The 8,820-nt window shown below is 36.8% G+C and overlaps 1 protein-coding gene across 3 annotated transcripts in view; it reads right to left on the reverse strand.

The window, feature by feature from the left end:
* Positions 1-2,465: 2,465 nt before the first annotated feature.
* Positions 2,466-8,820, reverse strand: part of LOC107750730 (ral guanine nucleotide dissociation stimulator-like 1) — a 32,894-nt gene continuing 26,539 nt past the window's right edge. For all 3 annotated transcript variants that reach the window (XM_016566249.1, XM_016566271.1, XM_016566262.1), the window contains exons 6-19: positions 8,699-8,786; positions 8,453-8,577; positions 8,135-8,350; positions 7,662-7,765; positions 6,855-6,939; positions 6,450-6,539; positions 6,237-6,323; positions 5,980-6,012; positions 5,738-5,859; positions 5,559-5,648; positions 4,969-5,149; positions 4,629-4,880; positions 3,949-4,063; positions 2,466-3,819 (exon numbers count right to left, since the gene is read on the reverse strand). In XM_016566249.1, the coding sequence (XP_016421735.1) occupies positions 3,632-3,819; positions 3,949-4,063; positions 4,629-4,880; positions 4,969-5,149; positions 5,559-5,648; positions 5,738-5,859; positions 5,980-6,012; positions 6,237-6,323; positions 6,450-6,539; positions 6,855-6,939; positions 7,662-7,765; positions 8,135-8,350; positions 8,453-8,577; positions 8,699-8,786 (1,776 nt within the window). In that variant the 3' untranslated portion in view covers positions 2,466-3,631. The remainder of the gene's footprint in view (positions 3,820-3,948; positions 4,064-4,628; positions 4,881-4,968; positions 5,150-5,558; positions 5,649-5,737; positions 5,860-5,979; positions 6,013-6,236; positions 6,324-6,449; positions 6,540-6,854; positions 6,940-7,661; positions 7,766-8,134; positions 8,351-8,452; positions 8,578-8,698; positions 8,787-8,820) is intronic.

Here is an 8,820-nt window from a genome sequence, read left to right on the forward strand (position 1 = left end):
AAGTTAGGCGGAGTTCTTTGAAACAAACCAATCAGCCTTTCTGAAATCTCTTTTTATGAAACTACTCTCAGTTATTGATGACAACTTTAAATGTTTGCCTTTTTTAGCATATTTTATGATTAGTTTTTCCTCTCTAAGCTTAGAAAGGTTCCTCGTTTTAATTTTTTTCGGCGTCGCGTGAGCTTGGTCAGACTCACAAAGTTGTGCGAAACAAGTCTTCATATTTTTACCTTTTTTTAATAACCTATAATATTACTGTAAAATGCCTCCAGTATATAATTGCCCTAAATGAGAAAACAGTATGATCTAATATATTATACATTATTATTTTATGTGTATCCTGTTCATGAGCTACTTACTCTCACAGTATTTTGGACCTTTATACCAGATTTATCAAGGTGCTGATAAAGATTAGGCAGTTATCATTATCATGAACTTTTTGAGTTCATCTGAGGTGAAAGAAGCAATATGATATTGGATGTGACCATGTGATGTTTTTTGAGGTCCAGGCACTTGGTCCATAATCCAGTCCTGTTCCTTCATGTCAATGGTGGTTACAACTCTGATGACAACCTAACAAGATAAGATATGGAATCTCATGAAGATATGAAACCAGTGGTAAAAAGCAGCATCTACACTTCTGCTAATCATGAGATAATGGTGATGTGTAATGCAGTGGTGACGTGTACATTTGTCAAAGCAGCCACTTCGAGAAGTATTGACTTGAGTAATCTGTGCAAAAGCACAATGTTATTTTAGTATTAATTATATACTATCGTAGATTTTATTTGTATTTTTAATTAGCTTTTATTTTTCTATTTCTAGTTTTCATTTTAATTTTATTTTAAGCTTTAGTAATTTTCTGATGTTCTTTTGTCATTTTTTTTTTAAAACATTTCTCTATACACTCTAAAAAATGCTGGGTAAAATAGGGACAAACCTAGCAATTGGGTTGTTTTGACCCAGTGGTTGGGTTACTACCCAGAAGTTTGGGTTAAACATTTAACCCAACCGCTGGGTCAAAACAGCCCAATTGCTGGGTTTGTCCCTATTTTACCCAGCACTGGGTTGTATTTAACCCAGCATTTTTTAGAGTGTAGCTTTAATTCTCTTTAACTTAGTACTATAGGAAACATTTCTAATTTTCGTTTAATTTTTTGTTATCTTTTAAGTTTATGTTTTCTCATCTAATATGTATTTACTTTATTTTAAATACCGAAAACAATTTTTGGTAACACTTTACAATAAGGTTCCATTTGTTAACATCAGTTAACTATATTAGTTAACGTGACTAACAATGAAAAATACTTCTAAAGCATTAATTAATCTTAATGTTAACTTCAATATTTAGTGTTACCCAATTTTTAATAGTTTTAGTTTTATGTAACAATAACACTGAAGCAGATAATGGAAAAGAGAAGAATTACAAAACAAACCTTTGAATGAATGAATCATACTTGTCATTTGATTGTTATTTTAGGTGTGATGCAAGCAAAGTCAATGTCAGTCAACATACACAGTACTTTCAGAGTCTCCATTTAATTCATGAAAAGTAATATTCAAATTACAAAACATAACGATAATAATTTATTCACTGACTCTCTATAGACAGACAAATCTTTGGTAGTGAAGAAATATTCAAAATAAAGAATGGAGAAAATTCACAAGTGCTGAATAAATTTGAATTGACAAATTCATCAAAATACAAATTCTGCTGCCCCACCAATGTTAAAACACTACAATTTTACCTTGTTGAAAAACGGTGTCATCAAAGTCTTACGTGTTCAATGTAACAAAAATAAGTGTCTTAATTGTGAGAGAACAAAAGGCAAAAAAGGGCACGTTTGGCACATTCTGTAGTACATCTGTTGACATATTACCAGGAGTCAGGGCTAACTAATAATTATTGCATTCCAGATTAACAAATTAATGGGAATTATGTAGAGAAAGAACATGATTACGGCAAAAATTCCATAAGCCTTTAGAAACTACTGAAACTATTTGGTGTTAAAATGCCTCCGTGTAACTCACTATTTGCTTTAGTGTAAACAAGTTTTTGAAATATTCACCGGGTGCGCATAAGTAACGTCTCAAATGCTATGAAAAACCATCTTATAGGGTGACGGGGGCACAATGAGTGTGAATTATTGTGCTGGTTGATGGAAATGTCTGACTTGTTTTAATGCTCACTTTACAATCACAAACTCAAATTTCACAGCTTTTTTTTTTTTTTTTTTACATGTTCTCTTTTAGTTAATGCCTCCGTGTAAAACTATTTGTTTTAGTGTAAAACAAGTTTTTGTGATATTCACCAGGTGCACAGAAGTAACATGTCTAAAATGCTCTGGAGAACATCTTCTAGGGTGACGGGGGTACAATGAGAGCGAATTATTATGCTGGTTGATGGAAATGACTGACTTGTTTTAATGCTCACTTTACAATCACACACTCATATTTCACAGCTCTTTTTACATGTTCTCTTTTAGTTAACAAAATCTTTTTAAAACTTCCAAAATCCTTTTTTCATAGACATCGTGGATATTTCTTCATCTCTTACAAAAACATATGTATACAAAAATAAAGAAAAAGAGTATCATTAATATAGCATTACTTGAAGACAGGAGAGGAAAACTACAAAAAGTGGACCAAGCGCTCTTTTTACTACACACCTATTGACTCCGCCCACTCTATAGCAAGTGCACTATTTCAGTGAGGAAGGCCGCTCAATCCAGGTTTCTGAACAGAAACCCATCATCGGTGCAGTGTGACCACACCTTAAAGACACAACATGGATCCAATTGAAAGGAAACACCACAGACTTGATAAAACCAAGCAGGAACCAATCAGAATGCTTATTTTCTGCATTCGTCACACAGCTCACAATATGAAAACGCTTAGAATAAGCAGAAAAAATAAAGGCAGCATGAGGATTCCAACTTCTTACTCCTTGTTTCATCATAGATACCCATCATTTGTGATATCTAGAAGAAACCGTAGTTCTTTTCTCAATTTTGCCCTTAAAGATGGAAAGTAAATGCAATTCTATGGATTCTTAGTGAGCCAGTCTAAGCACTTTTAAGTCTAGGGATACAGTCCACACTGTCCACACAGTGCACAAGTGGACAGGAGAAGGACATGATAATGACAACGATGACGACATCACAGCTACTGGATATCATCTTCAATACTGACGCAAGAGTTCCATCATTACCGTTGATAAAGGCAACAGGGTTGTCGTTTGTTTTCTCTTCCCACAGCTTCTTTCTTTCCCCTCTTACTCTCTGAGGAAGTCGTGTAGGCCTCTTGGCTAGGAAGAGATGTGCTCTTATGCAAATACTGACGAGGAGCAGGAGACTTTCCTGCACATGTGCAAAATATCCAGCAATAGGGAGGTTGGGATGTGACTCTGTAAATATGGACTAGATGGGGAGGAGGAGGCACATGCTACTATTTAACATAAGCCTTTCATTTCAAAAGGCAAAATAGAAGAACATGAGATGCCAAAATTAGTTCTGAAATGTTTTTGAAGTTAATAAACTCCCCTTGAAATAGTCTATAAGCCCATTTTCTAGTACTCCACCTGCTGTAGTCTTTTTACAAAGCCCATTCTGGTCCAAAAAAAGGTCAGAGGTCACAGTGTGACCTTGCTGAGCCTGAGGGACAGACTGGAGTGTTGCTGTGTGCGCGGTAGTGTGGAGCTGCAACGACTGCGCAGCTGAACCGGCCTCCCCTCAGAACCACGCAGACGCAACAGGAAGTCAAATTTCGCAGATGTGCTCATGGCGTAAAACACGTTGGCGTTGTCAGGGATGACCAATTCTGGAGAAAGAGGAAAAAAAAGGATTGCAAATGTGATGTTGGCATTCCACCAAAACAAACCAAAACAGATTATATATTCCAGCACCAAGATTTCAAAATGTGCCATACACACAAGTTTTAATATCGTACCTCTCTCCTCAGAGATGACCTGCACCAGCTCGTAGTCAGCAGCCTGCTCACCCTCCAGGTTGTGTTTGGCCATGGCTCGAGAGATCACAGCTGGAGTTTTGTCTTGACTGGTCAGCTGCATAGAGAAACAATGATGCAGAAAGTCTTCTATGAATTTAGTGCCTCTAAATATGATGACTCTTTTGCATCTTATATTATAAAAGCAACTTGTTTACACATTTAAAAAGTCTTATTGTCATTTTACTAAAGCCAAAATAAATAATTAAAATATTATCAGGACATATTTATTTATATTATTTCTATAATATCCCCCCCCCTACTATTGATGTTGGGTGTATAAACCTGAAGAGAAACATTTTAAAATTCAATTAATTTGAAAAATGTAAAATTCACTATTATTATTAATAATAATAATAATAATTACATTTAAATTAAATTTTAAAATTTAAATGTATGCATTTAGCAGACGCTTTTATCCAAAGCGACTTACAGTGCATGCAGGCTATACATTTTTTTTAAAGTACATGTGTTCCCTGGGAATTGAACCCATGACCTTTGCACTGCTAACACAATGCTCTACCACTGAGCCACAGGAACATCCATTAAATATGGATGTATAAGCAAGAATAGATTGTACACACTCATAAGAGTAGATTAATAATGTTCAAGTCCTCACTAACCATGATACTCTTGTAGAGGTTGCCGTTTCCCTGTTCAAGGCTTACTCGGATGATGCATGCATCCTGAGCTTGTGTGTTATAGGCAGGCGGAAAACCGGGTGATGTGGGGGACATGGGCAGCAACGAGATCGAGCGCCGATGCATGCAAGGGGGCCCAGGCAGGGTCGGGGAGGCCAGAGATATGGAAGCGCTGGCTGTAGAAGAGGAGGTGTCCATGGAGTGCAATGAGGTGCAGGAGGAAGAATCGGACAGCTACGGTAACCAAACAGATGTGCATTTAATACATTATTTTAATACAATGGTATATCAATAATTTTGTTAGGATTTAAGATGTTTGTACCTTCTTCAGATGAGTGTCTATAGAGTGTGTGGGTGTCATGCCTTCACTCTCTGAGGGACTAGAGTCACTGGAAGACACACTGACCGAGTCCATGCTCTCCCCAGAGCTGCCAGTAGGAGGCGATCGAGGACTCTCTCTCACAGGAGAGCTTGTGTTCGTGGCATCAGTTCCTAAGAAGAGTCTAGTGAGGACAAAAAGAGACTTTAAATACATTTTAAGAATTTGTCTTCCTCTTTGAACATGCATTACCGTTCAAAGTTTGGGGTCGGTAAAATTGTGCTCTTATGCGCACCAAGGCTTCCTTTCTTGAAATTAAAAATGCAGTAAAAACTGTAAAATTGCGAGAAAATTTTTTTTTTTCAGTTTAAAATAACCGTTTTCCATTTTCATATATTTTTAAATAACTATATTTTAATCATTTATTCCTGTTATGGCAAGTTGTATTTGGTTTGTTTCCATGGGAAATTTTTAAACGCATATATGTATTTAAAAATCTTAATTTAAAATGTAACCTTTTGGAGTATATTAGTATAAATGACGCGAAAACGCGATTGATTCAGATGTCAAGATTTTGGTTTTAGGTCACTCACAGGCTTAATCTCTTCACCATACTCTTGCGGGGTTTTGGTGACGTTGGGCTGTTGTCTCCCAATCCTTCAACTTCACACGACAGCGCATAGCTGTAGGAAATGTGAGAGAATTATACTTTTTAAGACTTACACAATTTTCAGTTGAGAAAAAAAGGGTACAAAGTGAAAAAAAAGTGTACCTCTCCTCCTCTGAGTACTGAGGCTGACTTTTAAACCAGCGCAGAAATGCGGGATCAGGGGTCAGACAGTAACTATTGCACGCAGACTGCAGGAGCTTGATCTGAGCGATCACTTCAAACTCCTGCAAAGAGAGATTTCGTTCAACATTCCCTCAAATCTAAATGCCTATAGCCATGAATAAGAGATTCAACAGATGTTTTGACTATAATAAAGACCAAATAATAAGGAATGTTGTACTTACTCTGCGCCGCTTTTCAAAATTAATCAGTCCTCCCTGTGAAGCACAGAAAGAGACTTTAGCCCAGATTCTCCTCATGATTTTACTCATGAAAAATTCTGACTCATGTTCTTGTGAAACAATCCAAAAGAAGGTAAAATAAACCTTGATAATGAATAAGTCAGAGGTCTGGGAATGTTAGGTCAATAATAACAGAGATAATTCTTTAAAAGGTTATCTTTTTTGTCTGGAAATGTGTGGTGGGTGTGCAGCTGACTCACCTCAACTTGGTCAGGCAGTGCTGTATCAAGCATGGTCAAATCTGTGAGAAATGTACCCAGGTATGGGATCGTCCCCTGCATGGCACCCTGGAGACAAAAAAGTTAAGATACATTTTTGTTAGCTTTAAGGTAACGTGAACGTAACGTTAAACACAATATTTAACTCATTTTCAAATTACATATTGACACAGGTTTTCGTTTTTACTAACTCACCATCTCTTTCTGTAACTGCAGTCTCTTTTGGGATCTTTTCTGGTGATCTTTGGCACAGCTGTCCAGACTGGCAAATTTCGAGGTGCCCTCCTGTTAAGATCAGAGTTAGTTTTTAGTAGGCTCAGGAAGAATTGGCAGAATTTTCCTCCATTTTCTGTACTGTTTTTTGGGTGTTAAATAGAGTTGAGAGTAATACACTCTTATTGGTAGCTGAAAGCATCATTAAATTAGCCTAAAATGTAATAAATAAACATATTTTCAAAACACAAACACAGGATGCAATAGATAAAAAAAATATTTTTGATTCCACATTGGCCTAGTTATTAGGGAACACTAACGTAAATGATTCTGTGCAAAGAGAAAAGACAACAGAACTGAGAAAAAGAGGTGTGTGCGTGAGCTCACCCGCATTAGCAGTTCCCTGCTTGTAAGGTAATTATTCTGGTCGGAGAAAATATCAGAAAGCTCTTCAAACATCTGCATACTATCTCTAATGTAGCAGAGTGGAACAAAAACAATCAAAGAGTATGAACATGTCATTCTTAATATCATCCCAAAAAGTCACTACAGAATACACAACTGTTCAAAAGTTTGATTCACCAAGATAGCATTTACCAAGATTCACCAAGACAGCATTTATTTGATAAAAATACAGTAAAAACAGTAAGATTGTGAAATATTACAATTTAAAATGACTCTTTCCTATTTGAATATATTTTCAAATGTAATTTATTTCTGTGATGGAAAAGCAGAATTTTTTTATCATTACTCCAGTCTTCAGTGTCACATGATCCTTCAGAAATCATTCTTAAAATGCTTAATAATATTTCTTATTATGATCAGTTGAAAATAGTTGTGCAGCTCAATCAAGTGTGGAAACTGTGATATATTGTCTTTTTCAGCATGCTTTGATAGGATAGAACACTTTAAGAACAACATTTATTCGAAATAAATCTTTTGCAAAATTTTAAATGTTTTTACTGTCATTTTTGATCAATTGAATGTGTCCTTGCGGAACAAAAGTATACATTTCTTAAAAAATAAATAAATAAGTGATCCCCAACTTTTGAATGGTAGTCTATATCCATCTAGACACTTTACTAGCAACCATAACATAACAGGTAAACAACCAATATTATTAAAATGATTTTAATAATTTAACCAGTCTATATACATTTTTAGAAATCAGGCTTGTTTATTGACAGAACTTACTTGGAAACAGATGCCCACGCTCTCTTCAGTCTGTAGATGGGGTTGGACTGCAGCGCCGATACTATGGCTCTCAGAGATGAGAAGTTCTTACGAATGCGACACTCCTGAGAACATGTTAATCCATGTTTACACATTTTCATTTACAAATGGGCCTAATGAGACTTTATCAAAAATCCTTTGGGAGGTTGAAAGTCATTATGATGTCTACTTTGGTTTATCTAGATCTCATCTAAAACAGTTATGTCTTACAATGACATAGATTAGGTGTCACTCTTTACCCAAATGCTCCAAGAAAATTCCAGATCAACACCAGGTTTTATCTTTGCCAGGAAATCTAAAGTATTGCTAGAAAGTCACTCAACACTACAGTGCTGCAGACTGATTTAGTTCTAATGAGCCTGGGGTTGACAAGTTTAAACGTGACCAAATCATAAGTCATGAGCATGTATTTGTGTGTGTGTTGGGTTATGCACCTGTGCAATGTCGATCCAGCGCTGGATGATGCGAGCACGCAAATGCGGGCGCATCTGCCTCTGACGGAGGATGGTGCTGACCACACACGCCGTTACCGCATTGAACTGGGTGATGGTGGCACGGATAGTGGGTGCACTCTGTTTGCCATCCTTTTTATCACGCTGAGACCAGATAGCACCCAAACAGTGATGAGGAACCACCTTCTTAAACAACAGCTGTGGAAAGAAGGAAATATTTCATAGCTTGAGCCAAAAAATTTGCAAAATAATATTTCATGTTTCCATAGCACTGATTTAATCTAGGTTTCTCTCTCTCACCGCATCCATATAAGTCAGCTGCTCTGCTACAAGGTCAACCTTGAAGGAGAAGAAGTCCTCCTGCAAATCGATCTCCACTTCTTCATCTTCCCCAAGACAGAAAGGGTTGTTGTACTGAAAGCCTCCTGCAACGAACGGACAGCAGGTGTTTTTGTATGCATAGAAGACAACAACCATGAATAAACAAAGAGGCAAGAAGTTAGATAGGATGGATAAAATTATTAACAGTAACTGGATATGACTTACCTTCAGTCTCATTCTCTAGGCTGGCCTGGACACGCAATTGTTCTAGCAGACTTTGAGCCCGGCGCATTGGCTCTGAGCCTGGCATGGCCTTCCGCAGGAAACCCAGCACACGATGCAAGCTC

This window comes from Sinocyclocheilus rhinocerous, unplaced genomic scaffold (assembly GCF_001515625.1).
Source record: "Sinocyclocheilus rhinocerous isolate Xijiao unplaced genomic scaffold, SAMN03320098_v1.1 scaffold2267, whole genome shotgun sequence".
In the NCBI taxonomy this organism is placed as follows: domain Eukaryota; kingdom Metazoa; phylum Chordata; class Actinopteri; order Cypriniformes; family Cyprinidae; genus Sinocyclocheilus; species Sinocyclocheilus rhinocerous.